This window comes from Oculina patagonica, chromosome 7 (genome assembly GCF_052425735.1).
Source record: "Oculina patagonica isolate OP01 chromosome 7, crgOcupat, whole genome shotgun sequence".
Lineage (NCBI taxonomy): Eukaryota > Metazoa > Cnidaria > Anthozoa > Scleractinia > Oculinidae > Oculina > Oculina patagonica.
In genome coordinates this window covers 1,626,052-1,652,402 of record NC_135764.1, presented here as the reverse complement: position 1 = coordinate 1,652,402, position 26,351 = coordinate 1,626,052, and the positions used below count along the sequence as shown (strand labels likewise).

Genomic DNA, 26,351 nt, shown 5'->3' with positions numbered 1-26,351 from the left:
TGATATTAGGGGTTTATTTATTTTATAACCCTCTGATTTATTTCTACAACAGGCTTCATCGCCAGTAAACTTAGAGAAAAAAAAAACAACAACGTAATAAACCCGGCTTAACTGTGGCTGAAACAAATGTAAGTTGATTGGTTTACGTGATTTTTAATTCTGTGATTTCATTAAAAGTTAGAATTGAATAAGGTGACTTCATTTGTTTGTTTTGTGCCTGCGGATGGGATGGGGTATATTCGCTGATACCTGTCGTCCGATTTTGTACCACGTGATGCGTTTTGTCCAATGAGCGCGCGCAAAAATTAATGGGTGGGTTATAAGTACTGATATTTGTTGGTTGACATAAACTGTTACGAGAACTACACATTTTTAAACATGCCGCAAGAAGTTATGACAGTTGACTAACAAGTGAATTAAATTAATCATTTAATTTGAAAGTTTCACTTACTGCCAGTCCTGGTGAGCCTGGTTTTCCAGCCTCGCCCCGGGCACCTCGTTCACCCTGTGAAACAAATGATAAGAGAAGTTCTGCTTCAATAATGAACTTAAATAATACTGGTATAAATAACATTCTAATTATAAACGAATAACTACAAGTAATGTTTATTTGTCCTCACTGACAAAAATGAGTCTGTTACAACAAACGCCTTAAAAGCGTGGCCATTTTTATACAAAACACAACTGGAAGTCAACTGGAAGGTGCCCTTAGCTTCCGGTTGCATTATGACTGTACAAGGCTCCTTACTGTAAATAGAAAATTAATATCGCATCTTAAAGGAGCAATATTATCAAGGTTTGGAACACTGCATTTGAGTTATTGTTAAGTTAAGTCTCCTGTAATTGTAGTTACAGACTGTATTTTTTAAATTACTTAGATAGTACACTTCCTGTGTTTTACACAAGAGAGAAAATTTCATTATTTCCAATCACATGAACTCTGTTCTATTTCTTGTAATAAATAATAATAATAAGAAGAAGAAATTAATCGGTTTTTTTTTAATTATTGTAATAAAAAAATTCTGAGAATTTTTTTTTTGCAGCTGACTGCTTTGACATTGTACGTGCAAAAAGTAACATTTGGAATTGTTGTCCAACAAACTTAAATCATTGAGAAAACATTTATGCCTAAAATAAATAAAAAAAAACAGAAATGATTCTACAAAATTTTACCTTAGCACCCGTGATTCCGATGTCACCCCGGGCTCCATCTCTTCCAGTAGCACCCTGCAAATGCAAGCATTACATTATGTTGACTTCGCTAATTACATACTTTGTCATTATCAACATGATATTATGAGTGACTCAGATACATGATAAAGGGAAAAATTTCCTAAGCCGCATGCATTTAATTGTGAAAATCTTTTTTCTACTTTCTGAATAGAATTGATTTAGCTTTGGATCTTCTCATATATTGCATTCTGTTTAACGCTCAACTGCTGTCAATTTTAAACTTTTTAGTAGCTCTTGCTGTACATTTACGGACATTTTCCATTAAAATTTTTGTATCAAACTTTGCATATTAGTTACTGGAGTAAATTGTGGCATTCTGTTTGACGCCGTGACACATTGCCCATCCATTTTTTAGACCATGTAATTCAGAACTGCGTGGCCAACAAACTCTTCATACCAACAAAACAACAAAACTCACCGCTTCTCCTTTGGGACCATTGAAACCCATTGCTCCTGCCATGCCTTGGGGACCCTAAACAAAAAAAATAATATCATCTTTTTTTAGTAACCAGAAAGGCCTTGTGTGCCACAGGGAACCACGAGGACAGACCAATGCACCCACCCACCCACTGACTTTTTGGTGACAAAAAAACTCTAAGCATGTACTGACAAGTTTCAAAATAATGCAACAACCCTCATTTCTTTGGTACTTTTAGATGATCACTTAATTCAAGGGGGAGATAAAGAGAGTTAAGAGTATTTCTACTCCCCCCTGGATGGGATGCTAGACCATCACAGGGTTACCCCCCAACAGTAAGTTTGCCGGTACCCATTTATACACCTGGGAGAAGAGAGGCACTCTGAGAGTTAAGTGTTTTGCCCAAGAACACATTCCAGTGACCCTGGCCAGGGCTAAAACCTGGACCACTTGATCCAGAGTCCAGCACATCAACCATTAGGCCACCACACCTCCACTTAAGTCCGGTGGCTTAGCTTGAAATTTTAGTAATTGTGCACTTTTTGATACAAGCATGAAACTTGGCACAATGAAAGTGGTCACCAACAGAAGTTTTTTCAGATATAGTGCCAAGCCCGAAAAACACCGGTTTCCATGGAAAAAGTAATTTATTAAAATCAATGAAATTTCGTGAAATATTTGTTTGTCCTGGTTTATAGACAAATACTATTATGTCAGGTAGTGATACCAAGTCGCACGTACAAAATTTAGAATGAAATGCTGTAATTTAGACTGTTCACAGCCCTATATTTTCCTATTTTTCTTCTGTTAGCGAACGGTTCACCGATCGCGAGAGACCTGGACGCTAGCACAAAACAAAAGACGCGAGGGAGCAGAGGGCGGGGAACGAAAAATCTTTTCCCCTGCAATAATTTCCTAGTAAATTATTGGTATCAAACAGATGGTAAAAAATAACAATTGTAAGCCTAATTTAAAGCATTCATATCTGTATTTATGAATAAAAATCTACAATAAAAGGTTTATAAAAGTACAAACAGAAGTACTTCGTGGGGGAGGGGCATCTCGGCTGAAAATTTCATTGCTGTTTACTAGCTGAAAATAGGAAATTGGCATTGGCACTATATCAAGAATTGATTAGTATGCGAATGCTTGTAATCCCGCAAAGTTTGGTGCTTGTATCAAAAATCGCACAATTCAGGAGCTAAGCCGCCGGACTACTTGGCTTTTCATCAGAGAAAAACTAACACAATGCCATACATACAGGTATTCCAGGGATTCCACCTCTACCGTTCTCTCCATCAGAGCCCTTGAAGAAAAAAGATAAAGAATTTAGTTTATAGGTGAAATACCTAACCTTATATAAAGGAAATGGTTTTTTTAGCTTGCTGGCTAAGCTTGCAAAAGAGGCAAGAAATGAAGTTCTCTCATACTGAACGGGGGACCGTGGGTCCTAGTCAGGATATCAGTTTTCATGCTTGGTCATGTGATTCAGTTTTTTGTTCTTGTCAATAAAGTGTGGTTGCATTGTTGCAGACAAAATGCATTCCAGTGTGAGAATTAAACTAACTTGCAGCACTTAACAATAAATGTTGTCCAGTTAATTTAATTTAATGACAATGCAACTTTAGTGGAACCTGGTTAATATTATGGATGCACAAAAAGTTTTTGTATTATCCAGGTGTCTTCATATTTAACCCAGGGGTATTTAAAAATTTTTAATGAAACGACCATTTGTTGGGTCTGTTTAATAAGTATTTTGAAAGGTCCTTTTAAATACCTAAATGACGGTTTTTCCTGTATACCCCCACTTACGAAATCCTTAGGAAAAACTCACTTTGTTTTTACCAAAGCTAAAACGTTTACAACCGCCCAAACAAATCAGAACATTAGTTCCCCAAGGGGAATGCATCTTCCACAACTTTGTTGGGCTTTGAACTTTGTTGCGGAACTGTTATTTATGTTGTTCGAATTTATTGGTTCTTTATGAAAAAGGTCACCATCCACATTTTGATTGGTTAATTTTGTACCAAGTGGTCAGGTTGAAGTAATCACACTCTTATGAGCTATCCATTGTATCAAAATATTTGGCAGCTTTCTTAGCAAGTAGGGTAGCTATAAGTCTTGATGCTCGTAAATTCTGTTATCCACAACTATTTAAAGAAGCTTTTTCGCAGACAAAACATCTTTGTCCTTTGTAGTCTGTCTTAATCTTCACCAACTGAAACCATTCTAGTTCATTTTGAGGGCTTTTATTACTCCGTTGGTATTTTTCTAAATTAGAAAACTATTGCTTTGAGGTTTCCTCCTTGAAGTAATCAGAAAAATGGCCTTCCTATTTAAAAAGTAACAATTTTTTCTACTTACTGGATATCCTTGGGCTCCTGGCTTTCCTGACTTACCAGGGGCACCTGAGTCTCCCTAAAAAAGTAAACCACCAAGTTAAAGAATTAACAATCTTTAAGGTATAGTTAAATGTACATTTAGTGACTCACAAATAAAGCTTGTGACAACATGAGTGAGCAATCTTGTATGAAAATAAAACACAACCCTATGAGTAAATTAACATGTTGACAGAGCCTTATGTCAGCTTGTCTATTATACGTCCAGATGGCCATAGCCATAATATAACTTTGCTGTGGTGTTATGGGCTCTCACGGTTTAACACTATTTTAGTTAATATGTGATACTGATTAGACTTAACCTGGTGTGTGATGTACAATAAAAGATATTATTTATGCCATCCTATTCAAACAGAGGAAGGTTGGGCAACCTTGACAAAGCACTCGTAGCAATCTGCCAAGTTAAATGTGACACGTCTCAAAATACTCACTCACTCACTCACTCACTCACAAGAGAAGGAGACCTGACCACCACAAATTCATTGACTCAGTTAACATGGCACATATTAAATAAATGAGATTCTCAAAAATTAGTTCTGGTTGAGATTTATAATCGGCTAGTGGGTTATCTACTGATCTACTGCACATTTTTGGATGTTTCCAGAAAATTTACCATGTGATTTGCTCAACGAACCACAGTAGAAGCTAAGTATTTTGCCTTCACCTTAATTACTCAATGTCAATTCCAAAGTAAAATTTAATTGTGCTTATATAACAGTGACAGCATTACATGCGGTACTTATTGTCTACTCACCCTGGCACCTGCCCGACCAGGGTTTCCAGGTTCTCCTTGAGATCCCTAAGGAAAATATTCAAAAGTGACCAAGTTAACATTTTACAGAATTATCACAATGTTAAGAAATTGCTTTTGTCAGGCTGCATACAAACGTAGTCAATAATAGTTGAAAACTGTGTGGTGTCTTTCATGCTAATAACAATTGTTAATGTTCCAAAATGATGGTAAATGGTGGTATAAAACTGCTCCGACGTTTCGGCAATACTGCCTTCTTCAGGGTGGCACGAAGAAATAACGAGTCCCGTTATTAATTTGCATACAAACGTTACACACATTCTTGCAGGTGTCTCTCCAGATCAATTTAAAATAGATCAGTCTCTTTTAAAAATTGCTACAATTTATCTTTAATAAAACAAGTTCAGTGTTCCAGTGATATATGTGTGAAGCACTCCTCTGCATATACATGTATCACTCAATTATAAAAGGTATATCAAAGTTTTACTGTGTACCAAAGTACAGTCAACTCTCGTTATAACAGACACGCTCGGGGCGTCGTTTAGTGTCCGTTATAGCGAGAGTCCGTAATAGCGGGAGTCATTTCCTGTCAAACCTTTTTTGCTGGGGATCTGGATTTTGTCCGTAATAGCGAGTGTCCGCAATAGCGGGGTGTCCGCAAGGCGAGAGTTGACTGTACAATCTTACAAGTACATGTACAGATTCCTTCTTCGTTCAAGGTAATTTGTGCATTTATTTTTCACCCTGTGGCCATTATTAACAAAGAGGCACCATGAATTCATTTTGCTGTCAGAGATAGCCCTGGTGTGTACTTTGAGGTATCACTAAAGGCGTATGGATAAGATACTAAAGCAGAATTCTGACCACATTTAAGAGAAATGACAATTATAAGGGGTGAACGCGATAGTGGTTTGACATACCTGTTCTCCTTTTGCTCCGTCACGCCCAGCAAGTCCATTTTTCCCTGCATCACCCTAGACCATTAAAAAGGATGACCAAATTGTCCATTTAGAGTTTGCTCTTTCACACCAAATATTATTTCATGAAATAAGGTTCTGAATTTTAATACTTTCTCATTTCATTAACCAATCACTTTTCAAACATTTCCAAAGTTTGCCAAAGATTGTCAAAGGTTTCTGAAGATTTTACGATCATTTTTTAATACATGATTAATTTTTGTTGAGAGTGTCAAATGAGGAGGTTAGAAGACAGGCAAGGACTTGCACCATCAGTGAGCAGATAAGGAGGCGAAGGTGGAGATGGTTAGGCCATGTATTGCGCATGGGCCACCAGCAACATCCGCGCATTGCGCTAACATGGGCACCCGAAGGAAGGAGAAGAAGGGGGCGTCCGAAGGAAACGTGGAGGAGAACGGTAGAGGGGGAGAGGCGGAAGATGGGGTTTGCCACCTGGGCAGAGGCGGTTAATGTTGCGGAAGACAGAGTAGAGTGGAGGGAACGGATCAAAGGCCCTATTCTCCCAGAGGAGACATAAGGAAGCAGATGATGATGAATTTTTGTTTGTTTATTTGCCTGTTGGTTTGCTGGTTTCTGTCAGTTTGGTTTGTTGACCTGTCTACATGTATATGCTTGTTTTCTTGTTTGCCTGTCTGGTTGTTTGTTAGTTTATCTGTAGTTGTTTGTCACCTTCTTAGCTCATCTGTCTGCCTGTTTGTCTGTCTGTCCGCCTTCCTGTTTCTTTAGTGGTTCACATCATGTGTCTGTGTTTGTTTGTGTGCTAATTAACCTTTTTGTCTGTTTGTCTTTCTGTCTGTTTTATTATCTTTATGCTTTCGTTTTTGTTTTTTATTTGTCTGATTATACCCTATAATGTCTGTTTGTTTGTTGGTCTGTCTGTCTGTCCTTTCATTGCTGTTTTTGCTCACCTTAACTCCTTGCCTTCCCTCTGCACCAGTATATCCACGACTTCCAGATGGTCCCTAAAATGAATTCATTTAGTTTCAGCACAAACCCATAAGGGTTGAAACGTGTAACTCCCCATGATTCGCATTGTACAAAGCGTTTGCACATTTGATTCCATTAAGTACCATATTTTGGGAAATCAGGAGAAAAAATTAACCAATCAAAATTGCAATATTTGGATAAAATTCACAGCGCGCGCTAGCTCACACCCGATGATGTAATCTTGTTTTTTGAACAAGCTTGGTTGAATAGGTCTGAATAAAGTTGAATTTGGTTAAATTCTCCTGTTTTATCGTCATTAAGTAGTCTGGAGAATTACACTTGACTACGCTTAATGAATTTATTTAGTTTCTGTAAGAAATTTACGGCGTTTAGGTCAGAATTCAAGTAACTCACCGCAAAACCGAAAATGTTGCCTATGCCATTACGTGTGTAAAGCATTCGTGTACAAGCTCTACGTGTTTCCAAATATGGTACTTAGCAAAACTGAATATTCAAACGCTGTGAACGCACATGGCACGTTTCAACCCTTATGAGTTTCTGGTTTCAGCCAACAACTTTACAGCTGTAGTTACAACATTCCACAGACAACTCCTGAACATCAGCAAGCACAGGCTGTTACTAAATCAACCAAGTTCACAAAGATGGCTGATAATTTTGCCAGAGAAAACACCTGTGGAATCCAATTGAGTTAAATTATTCCAGTTAACTTAATAGCAAATGTTCACTATTAGCCTCCTATGCAATGCATGTCGAGCCCAGAGAACTTCTGTGTAGGAGGCTAGTTCACCATGAGCTCATGCACGACTTGACTTGATTTACATTTGTATAGTTCTAAACATATTTCGGGAATCCTTAATTTATGTTCCTTTTGTTTGTCTCTGTGAAATGCTTCAGTATTGTTTGTTACTCAGATGTTATACTGCAGTTACATAAGAGTACAACACATACTAAGAATCTGCAGAGCAGCAGCTTACCCTTGGACCTGGGGCCCCAAGTCCTCCAGGGCTTCCTGTTCGTCCAGGTGACCCCTAGTTAATAATTGAAATAACAAAGATTGGTAAACCGATGCCCCAATATCCACATACAAATGTGACCCTCCACGGGAAAACAGTGAATAAGGTGAATGCACGCGCACGGCACGTTCGCAGGTTTAAACAATAGATGCGTGTCTCAACACGGTAGCACCGTGTAAGTCACTTTCCTCATTAGTAGCAAAGCTATTGTTTTTCCTCGCACGCTAAGAACAAAGCAGCGTGTTAAGGCACGGTCATCGTAGTTCGGTGACACGGTCTTCTTAACACGGTCATCCTGACACGGTCACCGTGTTAATGCGTGCAAAATGTTAACATGATGACCGTGTCAACAAACCCTAACTTTCCCGGGGAGAGAAATGATCGAGCAATTTCATTACTATTGTTCGTACTTACCAGGGAAGCTTAGTTGTTTCCAATTCCATAAAAGAAAGCTCGGATATTCAGATATTTTACACCAGAAATTTCCCATTTATTCACATTGCTAGTAAAAACCACGGACGGTTTATTCGTGTACGGCGTAGCATGACTGAGACGCGACCTTCTTTAGTTTCCAGGAATTTAAATTCTTGTTTTAATATTCAATCCAGAATTTTCTGGTTGAAGTTTAGAACTCATTCGTTAATGTTGTTCCAGGCATGAAACAATTTTGTCCACCCCGGGATCCCTCGGTCGGACAACGACGCCTTGTCATTTTCATGCTTCGCAAATTCGGCCAAGTATAATTTCATTACATCTTGCAATTGCCGAGAAAACTTATGAGCATTCGCAGCGCCGTTGCGAGTCAAACTTTGTCGACCTCGAGCAGTTCATCTTTGACTCAGTCTATCGAGCGAGGAAAAATCGCGAGCGAAAAACTAGAGGCCATTTTTCGACCGTGACACTTAAGTAGCTATGGAAACAATTAAATGCGCAAAGCACTCATTTTGACTCCGCGAAAGTACGTGATAGCTGTTTGGAAACCGCACAGGGATAAACCGCCCGATTATTAATTTTTATCTTGTTTTCTTCATGCTTTGCATAAAGCAATGAAACCAGTGTGTTTCCTTGTTGTCTTTTCTACGTCAAAGCAAACGACGCTACAAAAGCTGGGCATCATTTAGGTGAGAAAGGCAATGATATTTAGAGCAAACCAACGATTCTCCCAGCGATGTAATCTGGCTGGTAAGTTGCATGCAAGAAATCTGCTGTGTTAACAAGTCTAGTGAGTTAAGAAATCTACCGTGTTAACAAGTCTAGCGTGTTAAGAACTACCGTGTTGAGAAGCTTAGCGTGTTAAGAAATCCACCGTGTTGAAAATAACCGTGTCAAACTACCGTGTTATAAAACAAAGCTCTACCGTGTTAGCCATATGCAAACAAAGGCCACAAGCACGTTGCTGGAAATCAATTGTTTTAATTCGCATAATCGCATGATAAGCGTGTCGAGTTAGGACCGTGCGAACGTGTTGCTTCCGTGTCGTGCGCGTGCGTTCACCTTATTCACTGTTTTCCTGTGGAGGGTCACAAATTGTCCTGACTGATCTCCATACATTGTCTTACAGTATTTTTGGAAGAATTAGTGAAAAAATCAAAGCAATTTTCCATTTGGTGATCATTTTGTTAATTCCCATAATCTCTTGATAAAGGATTGTTATTGTGAGGAGAAATTTGATGTTGGGCACTTTTGGGGAAAAGGTTAATTCTTCATAAGCTTGAAAACTGCCAAGATTTTGCCAACTTCTTTACTTAAGGCTCTCTTGTGTAGACAGTTTAAAATTAAGCTATGACCAATCAAAACAAGCACATAAATTTCTGTAAATAATCATTAGCAGGGTTTTTATTAACATGGAAATTTTGGGGTTGAATCTTTAAGCAATAAATACATGACATTTCAATAACTCAATGTTGTCAATGGCTAAAATCCCGAAGCTATAGTAATGAAAATTTTAAAACTCTTTACCTACAATATAATATAGGCTATAACTGTAGAAAAAAATATTTAATAACTAATAAATTCCAAATGTATAAAATACAGTTGAACTTAATTACCCGTTTTCCAGCAGGACCAGGCTTTCCAGGCCCACCAGGTGTTCCAGTTGAGCCCTAGATATTAAAAAAGGCAAGGAAACTTGAGTAAATTCACAACAGAAATTACATGTACTCAGTAAAGAAGGTTCCCCATACTTTCTTACACAAAGCTTGATTGGGGCTATTTATTTTTCCGTGAAACATGATTTAAGCTTCAATTTTTTCATGATTCGTGATTCCCAATTTTAGGATTTCTTCATGTGCACGATAAGATAAGATATCAAATATTGTAAATGTTTTATTAACATAATTAAAGAATTGTCTACAAACCCCCGATCCTTTGGCTCCCTCCATTCCTCTTCTGCCAGGTTTTCCTGGAGCTCCCTAAAAGAGCAATGTTCACATAGTTTGTTCATCAATAGTAGTCAATTATCACTAACTGAATTAGACTTATGGAAATCCACATGAAATAGTGTGTGAAAATGATGGTACTTTCACACATTATTCATATGATTTTATTGACAATTCACACTTTGTTCAAATGGTTTTTTTTCACACATGTATGAAGTATTACCATGTGAAAGGCATATAATAAGTGCGTGAAAAGCATGGTAAGTTTGTCGTTCTTTTCACATATCATTTCATACACATTTTCACATGCAAATTCATACATTCTGACACTAGTCTAACCAATTAGCCCATCACGCCTCCCTAAGATCTGAAGGTCCCTATTAGAACAATAGAGTGTTTCTGTTGAGGAACTATTGGCTGATAGTTGTGATGTTTATAAAACAAATATCAGCCAAAGAAGCAAAGCTTTGAGGGCTAATTAATATGCTAGTTTTTAGAACATCAAATTTCCAAGGGGCAAGACTATATCAGACCAATAGTTTCCAGACAAAAAACACTTTTTTTGTCTTAACTGTTCACCACTGAATTTTCTTGTGTGAACACTATCGCATCACATGATCAATTCAAACCAATTAGAAGCCGAGACAATTTAGTAGTGAACTATAATATATAATAACCCTTTGACGACATTTTGCAGCACTTATATTCATTTTACAAACCTGTTCTCCACGGCGTCCGGGGTCACCCGGAATACCTGAAAGTCCCTAAAAAAAGTAAGTAGATAAAAATACAGCCAAAAACAAATGTTTTAAGTGCCAATAAAAATAACCTATAACATGTAAATATTAAGGAGTTGTGGGTAGAATTTATCAAATTAAGTTCACTTTTTAACAAATAAAGAAGCCAGAGCAATGTATTGAACTAGCTGTCATACATTGTCAAACTTGATGTGAATTTATATTGTAAGACCACAGCAGTATGTGAGCAATTTTTATATTTCTCCATATCAGGGGTATTTTATAAAATATGTATTATTATTATTATTATTATTATTATTATTATTATTATTATTATTATTATTATTTTTTTAAAAATCAAAATATTATAGTTAATAATTGAAATAACAAAGATATTATTATTATTATTACATGTACTATTATTATAACATATGATTCAACTTCTTTATTTTAATTATAAATTATGATTCATAATGATTATTATGATTCAATATTATATCAACCAATTTCGGCAAAATTTTCAGGAAAATTCAAAAAGTGCAAGAGGCACTCTGCCACAGGCTGCATGCTTGTCATGTGCAGGTATCTTACATACAGGTGATGTTTAATATAATGCCTACATAGACAGTTTCACTTACATCTACTCCAGCATTTCCTACACGGCCAACCTCTCCCATAGGTCCCATTCCACCCTATCAGATTAAATTTAATAAAGCAAGAGTTAAACAACCTAAAGTACCAGTTTTAATGCAATGTATAGCTAATGCATTAAATAAAATGGTATGTTTTTCTTATGTATAACAGTTACTATGTTCAAAGACATTTTACAATACAACCCAGGTGATATCAGATAAGAAAGTAATTGTACCTTGGCACTTATGGCAGCCACTATTAGTCGCACCCCACCCACCCACCTAACAGGGGTAGACAGGTCAGACCATACAGTGGAAAAAATGTCCCTTATAACCATAAATACAGTACAGTACAGTGACATGCCAGAATTTTTAAAGTTTGATCGATCACTACAGATCAAATTAATGGAGAGGTGTAGGAGACATAAGGCCAACAGTTGAACATAACCACCCGATGACATGATCATTTTAACTAAGACATGTTTCTTAATCAGAGCCAGCGTGATCTTGCCAGTTACTCAAAGTTACTGGTTAGTGGTTTGGACATGATTCAAACCAACAACCTCCCACTTTTCAGTCTGATCTTGCACCCTTCCAAACAAATGAACAGCGAAGCACGCAAGGTCTAAAAATAGAATGCAAATTGAATATACACTGTAACCGCCACAAGGCTAAAAAAATCAGCGTGTTCTCAACTTCTGAGAGAAATAGTAGGAATCTAGGCAAACTTTTCGTTTTGTAAGAGTGTTTTAGGCATACCGGCTACTTAAGAAAGTGTTTTAGGAAAATTGTCTGCCATTTTGGTTTGTTTCTCTGAGTCTTGTCTGAGTCGTGACGTCACTCGCGCGCTTCCCTATTAGGCAGCATTGTTTAATCACAGGCCAGGTGGCACATGCAGCTTAAAAGGGTCAATGGATCATAGCATGAAGTACATATAGGTATGCTGATAGACTATCCTTAGCTAGTTTTTTTTCTGAAAGAGGGGCCATCCAAAGATCACATGGCGGTGGACGGTAGGAGAAGGAAATGGGGAAGACCTGGAATTGCATTTGCGCCATAGTGTATTAACAACAACAGGAGGAACACACACACCACTGGAGTAAATGGCACGAGTAAGATTGCCTGGTTTTCCCAACAATTTCCCAGTAAAATGGAACTTAACTTCCAGGCCCTAGTTGTTCAAAAGGTGGATAATGCTATGCAATGGATAAATCACTATCTGGTGGATAGCACAGTATGTTTTGTTAACACTTATCCAGTGGATCTAGCAATTTATCCGGTGGATAGCGTTATCCACCCTTTGAACATCAGTACATTAATGTCAAGCATGACTACCTGATCTCCTTTTTGGCCATCAGGGCCAGTTGCACCATTAAGGCCAGGATTTCCCGCCTCACCACGTGCACCTCGCACACCATCAGCACCTGTATCACCTCTCGCACCTCTAGGGCCAGATTCACCCGGGAAGCCAGTTTCTCCTTTACTTCCTATAGGTCCAGTGGAGCCCACAGCGCCCCGTTCACCAGGAGCACCCTAACACACAAAGTGTAAAAAGATGTCTGAGTACTGAATGGATTAAATAGAACAATTTTTACAAGTTTTCAATGACAAATCTGCAGTGAACTTATGTTATGACTGTTTGATTTAAAATGGATTTTAAAAAATGGGCAAATAAAGCTTAAAACCGTGTTGTTTTGTTTTGCACTGACGTGAAACATCTATTTTAACTAAAATATGGAAATTGAAATTAATTTGTTTTTCTCTCGCCTCATGCATTAGGGCTGCTAATAACAGTCATACATCAGACACTGGTGGACCACAATTTGCCAATGTCTGATGAAATTCCAACTGTTGTTGGACAAAATGTCCAGACAACTTTTTTTTTGCTTACCAGTGCAAACACCAATGTTCTGCATTGACAACGCATTACATAAGCAGGTTTACATATCGAGCAGTACTATAATATGACGTCCAACCTCACGTTTGTTTGGTCTAATCAAAATGGTGACTTAGTCGGACGCATGTCCTTTTAAGAGAAAAAATATTCTGCAGCCCTGTGAGGTCATGCAGCTTGAGAGCTAAATTATGTCCAAAGGTTCTTCTTAACTGTAATGAAACTGTGCTCATGCTACGAGGTAATTTTGGTGACTTTATTTTTGCCTTTATTGCTCGAATATTCAGCAGAACCTGTCTCAATCTGTAGTAGTACCGTATTTATTTGATTAATCACCCCACCTTCCCATAAAAAAACCCTAATGGTGCACTAGAGGAATATTGATTATTCTTGAAATTGCGATAGAAATTGACTAAGTAGTACGTACTAAGAGACTACTGCAAGGACCAAGCATTCTTAGTATTTTACCAAAACTTTCAATGAACAGTTGAAGTTTTGCTCTGGTACGTACATCTTCACGTTTTATTATCATAATTATATTGTTTTGTTGCAAAATAAACTTACTACTTACTAAAAACGGTGAAAAATAAAATAAGCGCCCAGCCTCGAATAAGCACCTACCTGGACTAAGCGCCCACTCTCAAGGTCTAGGGCGCTTAATCAAATAAATACAGTATATGTAATTTTAAAAATTGAACATACCGCTGGTCCTTCTGGTCCAGGTGAACCTGATGGGCCAGGATTTCCCTTAAAGTATAAAGCACAACAAATTAAAATTTAATTTGTACTTATTGTACATGCATGTGGGTAGAATTTGTCCAAGTCCTTAAGGGATGCTAGAACAGCCAGTAGTGACAGTCAAATGGGAAGTTCCTTTTTGCACAACTTTGCAATGATGCTGCGACATGTTGAAATATTAAAAAGCAGGTTGCTCTGCATAACTATGCATAAAGTTGTGCAGAAACAGACATCTGGTTGGACTGTAAATCTGGTTTCTATAGCATGAAACAAAAAAGCAGTATTGAGGGGGTCTTTCTTAAAGGGGCAGTATCACAGGATTACTTATACCTTTAATCAGAAACCCATAAGGATTGAAACGTTTAACGCGTGCGCACAGTGTTTGAATATTCATTTTGCTAAGTACCATATTTGGAAACCCGAAAATTTGTACGCGAATGCTTCACGTAATGACACACGTGACATATTTTTTTGGTTTTGCGGTAAATTGCTTGAATTTCGACCTAAACACTGTAAATTTCTTACAGAAACTTTAGAAAGAAATACATTAAGTGTATCCAAGTGAAGTTCTCCAGACTACTTCAAGAATACGAAACAGGAGAATTTAACCAAATACAACTTTATCCAAGCAAGCTTGTTCAAAAACAAGATTAGTAGCCATCAAGCTAGCGCGCGCTGTGAATTTAATCCAAATATAGTAATTTTGATTTTCCAAATATGGTACTTAGTGTAGAAGAATGTGCAAACGCTTTGTATGATGCGAATCATAGGGAGTTACACGTTTCAACCCTTATGGGTTTCTGGTTTTATTATGTGGGTACACTCAGTGATCAACAAAAAAGCCTTCGAACAACAAAGAAAGGCATAATCCATTCTAAAAGGTGTGAATAAATGGAATCCATGGTTTATAAGCGATTTTCTTCCAAGTACGGTAGCTGGCACTATCAAATTTGAAAACGTCTGCCAGACGTTTTCAAAGTTTTAGACCACTACTGCCAAATTTGCCTGTAGCCAAACCACCTTAGACCAATTTTCATGATTAGTACAGTACATTTTAGCAATGCCAGGCCATCATAAGTGGCTTTTTACTAATACCAACTCCTTCATTTCATTTTCAAGTAGCACTAAATCATGGTGACACTGTCCCTTTAACTACCAAATTGTTGCTAAGAAAGGTTTCTGACTTTATTGGAAACCAAATCTCCAATGGATAAGATTTTTGCACAACTGTGTTCTATTGAAGAGTCCTCAGCATTTTTCAGGTCACCCCTAGCAATTCAGTACTACCCATTGTGTCGTGCCAGAAGATATCCATGCCCCTCCCATGCACGTTTTTTTTTTTTTGGTTTGAATCCCCCACCCCTCTGGAAAATCCACTTAAGCCACATTCCTTCCTTTAAAAAGTTTGGCTTTTGAGGAAGATCCCTGTTGCTGTGACCATTAAGAAAATAGAAAATCATGTTATCATTTTTGTCCAACTACTTGTTAATAATATGCTCAAAGTCGTGGAATGACTCCAGGGCAAACAAAAGTTGCACAGAGTCAGACTTTAAATTTTGGAGGGAAACTTGCGAATGGAACAGGGTTTTTGTTTTCCATTCCTTCCAATGCAGTCAACCAGAAAATTACCAGAAATTATTATTTTTAATCAAACAAAAAGTGCCTGTATTTTTATTAGCAAAGACATAATTACTGTAAAAGGCCAAGCCCAGGCAATCCTTGCATTTTTTATCGATCATTAGTTTCTTGAAACCGATGGATGAACACTGTAGTCTTTTACAAATTCGTATCCTTACCCCCAGGCCAGCTTCTCCAGGACTTCCAGGTCGTCCACGTGGTCCTATGTCTCCCTAAAGAATACAATAAGTTTCATATTACTGGGCAGATCAGTTACTAATAAATATCTTCATATCAAACATTCCTTATGTGGATCAGAAGTAAAAAGAATCGGAAACTATATTATGTTGAAAGAACTCAGGGCAAAATTGACTTAAGCAAGTGGCCCCAAAAATGCATAATTATTTGTATTTGGATAGAGACTCACATGTGGGAAAGTCCAAACAACCCAGCTGCTGTAATATGTTATGGGTTACATTCCTTAACCCTTTAAGCCCCGATAGTGCCATTCGGCAAATAATGTCATAACTTGGTCAATATTTGTCCAATTAATTTGAATTTTTGCTGCCAAAATTTCCTTGGAAAGATCTGCATTTTGAAAACATAGAATTGTTCCCCTCCCTATGTGTGTCTTGATTGACCACCCCTATAACTTTTAAAACTTTTTTCCTGATAGGTATGTGAGATGCAACATAACAGAAATTAACCATGACACTGAGAGCTGCACAATAAGATATGTTTTATGCGTATACCTACTATTTATGAAGATACACACATTTTTAAACCCTTTTTCTTTTTATGCTTTAAAGCCATTTCTTTGGATGCCATAACTTTCTTATTTGTTGACATGATTTATGAACTATTCTTATCAATACCTTTCAAATGTTGTATCATACATGGACATCCGGTTAAAATTTATTAATTTAAGAAAAGACCTGTGTATGATTATTCAAGACACAAAACATAATTAAACGGCATACAAACCTTAATACCATCAATACCATCCCTTCCTGGTTCACCCGATGGTCCCTACGAAGATAAAAAAAATAAAGATACCATCATGACGAAGTTTTGCGCTTGGTATAATAAAAAAAATACTTTGACTCAAGCATTTCAATAATTATTTAAACTTCTTGATTTTCTACATGTATAAGATGTACTTGTAAAGAACTGTGCACAGTTGAAAGTGTTTTTCCCTCATGTGCATATCAAGTGTTGCATTATTATGTTGTGTTGCAGATCAAGATCTTATCATCTGCAAAAAGAACAAGATGAATTGTCTTGTACTTACTGTAAGACCATTCTCGCCTCGCTCTCCTATTTCACCTCGTGGACCTTGGGCACCCTGTGAAGCAGAAAGTTCAAGATAGTGATCTTCTTATCAGAAAACCAATTATCAATAATTTTACGTCTTCTTTCCCCTTAACTCCATTGAATTACCGGTAAGGTATCTGAATGGAAAGCAAATGGCTAGTGAACAGAATATTCTGTTTGCAAATAGAAACCTATAGACCCAAAGCAAATATGGCTGCCTTTAATTTTTGGCTCCCAGCTAGAAGATTTGTCAACAAAAATAATTATACTGTACGTCTACTTAAACTTAAAGATCAAGTCAAAGTAAAAAAGTGTATGAAGTCCCCACGCCTCAAGTCCCAGCCCACGCGTCCCACGTCCCAAACACGTGTCCCGCGTCCCAGCCCCCAAGTCCCCATCCCACTTTTAGTCACTGCCTATAATTCCATTATGTTTTCACGTGTCATAATCAGCACTTTAAGAAACTTGACCAAACAACAGATTGCGTCAACCATGTTTGCATAACGTCATGCAGCTAGTACTTTTTTGCCAGTGTACGTGTGAGATCACAAATCTTACCTGATCTCCTTTAACTCCACGAAGACCACGCACGCCAGGTGTGCCAGGGGGTCCCTAAAAATTGTAAAACATCACAATTAACTGACATTAATCAATCAAATAATAATGGTAATAGGACTGAGTGGAGTCCAATTCAGTCTGATTAACAAAATCGGATGCCCATTTTATACAAAATGTTATTCTTCACATGAACATATACTCCGGTCCTATCCTCCCAGGGAGTTAATAATGACGATGACCAGGACAAACATGTACCAGTGCAAACTTTATAGTGTCGTGGCTTATTGACCTACCGGTGTACCACTGGGTCCTTCGTCACCAGTTTCACCCGTCGGTCCAGGTTGACCCTAGTGACAATAAAGAAAAGAACAAGGAAATTTTACACTGCTTATTTTTAACTTTTTAAAGATCTAATACTGCCAGCAACAGAAAAGCTGGACATTTCAGTTAGGAAAAGCCTAAAGTGTTTGCCAATAGTTGACCAAAATCGTTCTTACTTAGCAACTGTGCATGCAGTTAGGTGAGGCTCATAACTGTAAAGATCAATGACTTCACATTAGTATACCTATTAGGGGAAGATTAGTGTGCTCTGCTGTGGGGCAGTAAGAGACAAAACTATATTTTTTTCAGGAATGAATTAACCTGTATATTATTTCTTACTGGTTGAGAAACAGGAGTTAATAATCATTGGAGGAAGATCGCATACAGTATATGCATGAGAGAACTCTACGTGAGGCACGTTTGCTTTGGTTTTTTATGTAACTTTATCAAAGTGCCATAATTTAAGCCAACTTGAGTTTTATTTACACTAACTAGAGTGTTTCTTGGGCTAATTTGTGCCTTTGCCGTGCTATGATAAGTGGTTGCATGTACAGTTGTAAGAGTCATATAAAAACTGCCTTGCATTGCTGTGGTTTTATAAGCATCAGCAGTTTCATAACATCCACTGCAAAGAATACCTGGCATCTTGGTGAACATGAATAAATTTGTAAGCTAAATTAACTAGAATATTTTATTAGTAATCTTTTTAAATTATGTATTATTTTTTTATAATTTTTAAGGTCTTTTATCCTGCCCAACATTTTTTATTTTTTAAGACTTGCAGTGATGGGAGAATGCTTCATTTGCAAGACCCCCCCCCCCCCCCCCCTTGTGTAGATATAGATGTAAATAATACTTACATCGTTTCCATTTTGCCCAGCTTCACCAGGAGGGCCATTAGTACCTCGGAGACCCTGTAGGACAAACAACCTACCATTATCAAAATTCCCCTTAAAATATTGGCAAGAGGGAAAGTTACATGTATGTTGTTTCTTTCAGTCAAGTAAATTAAAGTCATCACCAACAGCTAAAAAAGCTTATTCTTACTAAAACCAGTGACCATCTCTGAATTTTTTCAGAGCATTTCAGCCATTTCAAGGCTAATCCATTTGTAAGTTGGCAACAGCCATGCATTAAATCCATAATATGGATATTGTTTGGAGCACTTAATTCGATGAGATAAACTTTTATTTCAAATCAGGGATGGAAATATAGCCATGAAAGATACACTTAGCCACAGGGTTCCCATCAGGTTCCTGTAAGAATCCCAGTTCCTGTTGGGATCCTGCAAGCTAAGATCCCGCAGATGTTGGAAATTTCCTGCCAAGACCCTTGTGTCTTTTTTGCCAGCGTAGCTGTTGTAGTTTAAAACAAATTTTAGGTCAAAATGATTTCAAACTAGTTTGATTTGTATTTCCTTTTGTTTCAGATTAAGTTTTGTTACCATAATTCTTAAGAAAGTTTTACGGCACAAGCAGTAAAACGCAGTTAATGGAGCGTGACGTGCAAATCCCTAATCAGTTTATTACGTACTGTATTTAATTATGTTACATGTTTGGCGGCAATAACACGATGTCTTTGTTTTCCTGCATATTTTAGTTGGGAACCTTTGAATTAGCTTATTGTTTCATCTATATTGCACAACACTCTCTAGTTTTGTCACAGCATGATCTGCAAGATGGCAATTTTCTAGATTGGTTGCAACCATAGCCATGTCTAGCTATAAAAGCAGTATGATTCAATGTAAAAGCACTTCCCTTCATGGTGTGCTGTAATCAGTAAGCATTTGTTGTAGAAAAGAAAATTTTCCCACCCTCCCACCCTGTATGGAGGTTTGCTTGTTTATCAATAAACTTGGGGGTCACCTCCTTCGGGGTTGGCGGTTAAGTTTAATGGTAGCGACTTCCCCCAAGCTTTGGGCATTGTTTCTGCCCTTTCATTTGTGCACCTGCCAATATCTTGTCCGATCCGGCGCTGGCTTACCCAGTGCCGGGGAGATAGGTGAGGCTTAGAAGGTCACGTGTTCAGTTTGACCGTCAATTTGACCTGCCAATACTCTTGTCCGTCGCCAGTGCGGTAGTGCTGGAGATAAGTGAGGCTTTATTAGGTCATTGTATTTGAGGTCACGTGCTTTTATATTGACCTGCCAATACTCTTCTGATCCCAGTGCGGGGCTGCACTGGAGATAAGTGAGGCTTTAAAAGGTCGTGCAACTTAAGTCGCTTGGTATGCCAACCGCAGGGATGTGTCCCCCCACATTACGCCAAACATGTGTGCGTCTTTTCTCTAATTATTGATTGTCTTAATGGCTGCAATAATATTCGTTTTTAATATCATACCAAACAAGCTGTCAGGTTACACAGCAATCACGGAACAGGGACATTAAACACAGAAAAATCAAAATCAAACTAGTTGAAATCATTTCGATCTACAACATAGCCATTTCTTGTCTGATCGATGTGCCAGCACAGAAACTGAATCGCATGACAATAAGCTTAATACAGGTAATAACCCATAACTTATAGTCCCATTTGCAGAACTCTGCAAACTAACACCAGCAAAAAAATCACTTGCTTGAGCAAAGATTACTTTCACTAAATGAAATTCAGAACATACCTCAGCTCCAGCATCACCAATAAGCCCTGTCTCTCCTGGTTCTCCTTGTGAACCCTGCAAGTGAAAAAAAAAAACACCACATAAAAAATAATAAACAGGGTTCGTACACTTTTTCAGGACAAAAATTCATTCAAAGACTTTTCAGGAACTTTTTTCCATGAAATTTACCCCAAATCAACGATTTCCAGTCTGTCTGATGTGCTTGCTGAAGAACTAAAAAAATCGCTTTTTTTGGCAGCCTTCTCATTGCCTTGAAGCCTTTTTAAGTTCAATAAAACAATCAAGGACTTTCAAGGACCGAAAACCAATTTCAAGTACTTTCAAGGCCTTGAAATCGAACTCCTGAAATTCAAGAGTTTTCAAGACGCGTACGAACCCTGAATAAAAATCTGCCTAGTAAATGAGTCGCATTTAGCTTTCAACTAGTGCAAAATAATAATTCATAATAAATATTATGATTCGTACATCTGGTCCTCTGGGTCCCGGTGATCCTGCCTGGCCAGGTGGTCCCTGAAATTTGTTGCAAACAAAACAATGTACAACTTAGTGAACATAATAAATACAAACTAAGTGAGTTATGTATTCTATTTGTACAAGTCATGTATTATAGTTTACATGGAACATTTTTTCCTTGCTGATCATGACCCTGATATGCCTGTGCTGCATGTAACTGCTAAAAAAGCACAGGTGCATTCCCCCCCCCCTCCTTAGAGGTTTTTTTAAGTTCTTCTGTTGTTCTATAGATAATAGGCGCAATGAGACCAATCACATATCTTTAGAGAACTCTTGGCGTCCTATACATATCATGTAGAGAGAAGGTTTTTAATTTAAATAAATTCTACTTTCCTGACTGTCTCACATTTCAGTTAAAATAAGATCTTGAGAGTTCAGTGACATATCAAGACAATATTCTTTGTTGATGATTTTGTTAATTCTCATAACTCATTTGCTTGACAATGTGTTGACAAAGCATTGAGAAATAAGATGTTGATTACTTACAGGAGCACCCTTTTGTCCTTGGATCTCTCTTATTGCACTTGATGGGCCCTTGGAGTCACTGGGTCGTATGATCTAAATGGAAGAAAATATTGTAAACTACAACAAAGTTAAAGAAGGTTTTCTTCCCACTGGATGGGATGGTTTGCTATGACATTTAGCTTGTTAGAGCTCTAAGTGCCATGCAAGAATGTCAATTTAAGACCTCTTTGTCACGAGTTACTGCACTTTGCAGAAAAAAAAATTAACAATTCACTTAGGCACCATTTACACAGTTTCCAGTCGACAATTCAGTATAAGGTTTCATAACCTGGAAATTGCATCAAAATCGACCCGGTTGTGAAGTGTTTACACAAAACGTAATAACAGTCTTCCAAGTGTTTTTTAATGTGATTGCATGCACTCCATCCAGGGCTGTCACTAAGGGCCGGGGGCCAGGGATTTTCCCCGGCTACAACGACTTTGAGCCCCGGCTACTTTGATACAAAACCAAAACATTGGAAAGTGAAAAATACATCAAATTACAAAATTGTGAAACCGATAGTTTATTAGTACAAATTATTATTCACCTTTTAAAGAGAGCGGTTTCCCATTCATGCGATTGAAAACGCGTTAATATTGAACAATGCAATCTTCCTTTGAAAGCGCGTGATTTTATGACGTGTTGTCGGAGTTTCGCGCTCCGCGTGAAAATCTCATCGAAAAAACGGAAGGCAAAAGTGATTTACATGAACGAAGAAAACTGGATTCCTTCAAAAACAGTTGGGCTTTAGCATTTCTCTTTCAAATCGACCATGGGGATGATGCGTGAAGGAATTTTTACAAGACGAGGACTTGCCATAGTTGAACTATAAACACTTTCCACACAAAAAAAGTGGGCAATCAGTTAACTGCAAACTTGCAACATAATGCATGTGTGTCCTCCTCTTGCCTATTTTAATGCTGTTTTAATCAGCTACGCCTACACGTCAATAAACACAGGTCAGTCGTACAGGGCTTGTATGCGTTCAAGAAAGGCAAACAAAAACAAACCATTTTGACGTTTCCAACACGTACCCGACGCCATGTTTTTTGGCTCTTGGTCACGAGTTACTTTCACTCATTCCCCCAATCCCAGTCTTCCTTAACTTTTCTTTTCTGTCACGCCGTTAGTCCCAAGTCAGGCCGTTTTAAATCCCGAAATAAACAAATACTTTCAAAAATATGTCAGAGGCGTGTTGAATGCCGTAGAGAAAGAGAAAGTAGTAAGTTACAGTGGTGTAAAAATTGCATAAAAACCAATTCATATTGAGAACAATTTTGTTGTTTCCAAAACCCTACTCCCCCCCTGCCCCCCCCCCCCCCCTTCTCTCCCATCAACAGCCAACACCAGAAAAATCTTATCCCCGGCTCCATTTTTCATTTCCCCACCTACTTGAAAAATTAGTGACAGCCCTGACTCCATCATGCAAGATTCACCATGTTTACTTCTTGCAGGCCTGCCAGCCATATTTACACCAAAATACGTCACCGTTTTTAGATCAATGTGATTTTGCCATTTACATGACCAATAAAACTGCATCATTTTCAAAACGCTCCACTTTTCACAGCCGTAACTGCATCGAAAGCGATGCAGTAACAAATGAAACCACGTCCATGTAGACAGTGCCTTACATAACCAACATTTAAATAGAAAACTTTGTATCGTAAATAATATAATGTGTGTGATTGTTTTTTTTAATACTATAATAGTGTCTTGTATTATATCTAGCTGTTACTTGCATGCAAAAAGTCAAGACCTATCAAGAGCCAACCTTAAAAGGCTGGTTAACACACCCTATTTGTTGACCCAATTTGTTATAAGCAAATTTACATACGACTTATCAGCCCGATTTTCTTTGCCTCGTTTCAATTGTGAGGATGAAAATCAACCTGATTTCTAAAATCTTTGGCACTACAAATCAGATTTAACTGCACACTTATTGATTTTTTCCAATCAATTCTGGGCCAAATCAGGCCGACATTAATCATACTGTGCACACCCAGCCTTAAGACACCACACATTCTCTGTAGAGCTAGTTTAAAAAAATAAATCTTTGTTCGCTGCGTGGCACTTGTAATTGAGAATAAACATTATTGAAATTGCCAAAATAGGTTCATTACAAGCCAGGCAATGCCATTAGTGTGGATTTTATTCTGCTCCAATCCCAGATGTCTTTCAAGCAGGTGACAAAGTTTCACATAAGCCAGTTTACTATGCCTATAACGACAACATACCGTATTTTCTCAATTAAACGCCCCCGGCGTTTATTTCAAACTTGGCTTCTTGAACCCGGCGTTTATTTGAAGCCGGCGTTTAATTGGGGCCCGGCGTTTATTAACGGACTGCAATTTTCTGCCAATTTTTCAGATTGATTTATTGTTACCGATCTTCAAGACCAAGGGGCAGTTTGTCAAGGCGGGACGATTTTTCTCTTTGTTCTGCCCCGAAAAACTGTCCCTAGGTACTTAATGGTGATTACAGTTGAATCCCGATAACTCGAACCTTCAAGGGAAATCGAAAAAGGTTCGAGATTTCGGGAGTTCGAGTTATCGAGGGTAAAATTCTTAAGAAAATGACCTGGAGGGGAATCGAAAAAGGTTTGAGTTAGCGGGAGTTCGAGTTACTGAGGGTTCGAGTTAGCGGGATTCAACTGTATTCCCAAAGATGCATTATTACGGATTGAATAGGTTATGTTGCAATCAAGATTTGTAACAAACAGAATATATTTATTTGTTAGCTTGACCTCAAATAAACGCCGGGACCCCGAACAAACGCCTCCGGCGTTTATTTAAAAACTAGCAATTTTGACCCGGCGTTTATACGAGGCCGGCGTCTAATCGGGGTCCAGTTTAATCGAGAAAATACGGTATGTGTGTAAATAATATTATAAGTAAATAAATGACTGATCCACTTTCTTACCCGCCCAATATCAATGGGGTCAGGTCCTCCGTCAGGTCCTGGACCACCAGTTGGTACGGCAAGAATCTCCCCAGGGGGACCGGGATGTCCTTGGGGTCCAGTGACACCATTTTCTCCCTTCGCGCCATCAGCTCCTGGTGTACCCTACAAAAGAACAACACAGAGCTCACTTAATACAGATAGAAGAAACAGTGCCTTCTTTGGCAAATCTGGACTGAAGCTCTTAAGAGGTTCTGATAAATTTTGTGAGCCCAGTAAAATAACCAGTTGTATAGGTGGTCCAAAAAAGTTGTCAAGCTGGAATGTTCAAAAGGGTGATTCCTCTTGCTGCTATAGCATTTTCAGTGGTAAAACTTTTTTAGGCCTATGAGATCTTTCATGATGGATGTACTTAGTCTGTTATAGCAAGTTCAGCTTCTTAATCAATGACATCATCTCCACGTGTAAATGTATCAAGTTCTCCAAAGCACCACATAAGAGTACTGCTTGGTAACTTTAAACTGAATGGTCACAAACTAATTAAACTAGATCAAAATTAAAGTTAGAACCACTTTGCAGCGCGTAATAAACTGTATCAAATTAAAGTGCTGCTTGTTAAATTGCAATTGAATGGTCACACACTAAGTTTTCAAAAACGTAAAAGACAGAATCAGTAAGTTGAGATCAGATGGGAGTGCATGGATGTGATCAGCCCAGGGAGTGCATGAATACATTAAAGAAGCTACTGAACAACACACGATGGACGACGCATCTTAAAAACAATTGGCAAGTTTTTTTCAAGTTTGCCATTCGTAATCCGTCTTGATATTCGTCAGTCTAAACCATCCTTGGTTATTTTCACATTTTTATTACTCCTTTGTTGTTTTTCTGTGTTAGAAAACTATTATTTTGATGTTTTCTCCAATTTCAAAGAAGTCAGAAAAATGACAAAATATTGTGACATTGCTCCTATAAGTACACATTGGAAAATCTTACCGGTTCTCCACGGTTGCCACGTGGTCCAGCCACACCTGAGGGACCTGGGTCACCCTACAAATATCCAATAATAAAAATGTGGATAGTATCATCAGAACTTGGTGAGAAACAAGTTTCATCAAAGGAAATTATTAAGGTCATTGCCCTGAAATAGAACTGAACACAATTTTTTAACCAAACTTCGCCTACTGGTTTATTACTTTAAGGGAACTTAAGTTTTGAAATAAAAAGGGGGGTCACCAGATTCGTTTAGGAGCAGGAAGACCTTGACTATTCCATATAATTCCTTTAAAATTCCTCTGTGTGTACTAGCAAAGTACACGTTTTTAGCGATAATTTATTTTTCAAACACAAGAATTGATCTGTTTTCATTTTACAGAAAGAATTTGATAGTTACACCTAAAATATGAGAAAAAATTGATAGGTCACCAGACTCGTTTACGAGAAAGCGACAATTTACTTTTCTCGCGGACTAAGTCACATAGAAAAAAGCCGCCATTTTGTTTATGTGCGCGCACTCGCACGCGCTTATTACTCGTAAAATTCTGCGCAGTAAGGATGCGCAATGCAATACAGGGCAATGACCTTAATAGGTTTCCTTCGATATATTAAAATTCAACCTGGTAGAGAGACCTAGAGGACACAAACAAAAGAAATTTTATAACAATGTTTGTTCATTTCTTTTGTTTGTGTCCTCTAGGCTTGCTTCCATGCTGAATTTTAATATATATAAAGAAGCCTATTGTTTTACAAACAAAAGTACCATAACTGAACCAAAATGGATGAAAAGTCTAGTACATTAGTATCTCAGAAAGACTTTTATGTGGAGACTAAATAATTTGACTTTATTTGAGAGGCCTTGATTAATGAGTAAATCCTTCAGATTGGTTTAAGT

At 37.8% G+C, this 26,351-nt stretch overlaps 1 protein-coding gene across 1 annotated transcript in view; it reads right to left on the bottom strand.

Annotated features, from left to right (window-relative positions):
• Window positions 1-26,351, bottom strand: part of LOC144661319 (uncharacterized) — a 73,567-nt gene that overhangs the window by 39,261 nt on the left and 7,955 nt on the right. Inside the window, exons 5-30 of the mRNA XM_078522044.1 lie at window positions 25,457-25,510; window positions 24,482-24,625; window positions 21,544-21,615; window positions 21,010-21,054; window positions 20,545-20,598; window positions 18,789-18,842; window positions 17,901-17,954; window positions 17,608-17,661; window positions 17,027-17,080; window positions 16,720-16,764; window positions 15,915-15,968; window positions 14,083-14,127; window positions 12,822-13,019; window positions 11,493-11,546; window positions 10,837-10,881; window positions 10,097-10,150; window positions 9,788-9,841; window positions 7,701-7,754; window positions 6,687-6,740; window positions 5,722-5,775; window positions 4,805-4,849; window positions 4,016-4,069; window positions 2,913-2,957; window positions 1,652-1,705; window positions 1,174-1,227; window positions 452-505 (exon numbers count right to left, since the gene is read on the bottom strand). Coding sequence (XP_078378170.1) covers window positions 452-505; window positions 1,174-1,227; window positions 1,652-1,705; window positions 2,913-2,957; window positions 4,016-4,069; window positions 4,805-4,849; window positions 5,722-5,775; window positions 6,687-6,740; window positions 7,701-7,754; window positions 9,788-9,841; window positions 10,097-10,150; window positions 10,837-10,881; window positions 11,493-11,546; window positions 12,822-13,019; window positions 14,083-14,127; window positions 15,915-15,968; window positions 16,720-16,764; window positions 17,027-17,080; window positions 17,608-17,661; window positions 17,901-17,954; window positions 18,789-18,842; window positions 20,545-20,598; window positions 21,010-21,054; window positions 21,544-21,615; window positions 24,482-24,625; window positions 25,457-25,510 — 1,602 coding nt within the window. The remainder of the gene's footprint in view (window positions 1-451; window positions 506-1,173; window positions 1,228-1,651; window positions 1,706-2,912; window positions 2,958-4,015; window positions 4,070-4,804; window positions 4,850-5,721; window positions 5,776-6,686; window positions 6,741-7,700; window positions 7,755-9,787; window positions 9,842-10,096; window positions 10,151-10,836; window positions 10,882-11,492; window positions 11,547-12,821; window positions 13,020-14,082; window positions 14,128-15,914; window positions 15,969-16,719; window positions 16,765-17,026; window positions 17,081-17,607; window positions 17,662-17,900; window positions 17,955-18,788; window positions 18,843-20,544; window positions 20,599-21,009; window positions 21,055-21,543; window positions 21,616-24,481; window positions 24,626-25,456; window positions 25,511-26,351) is intronic.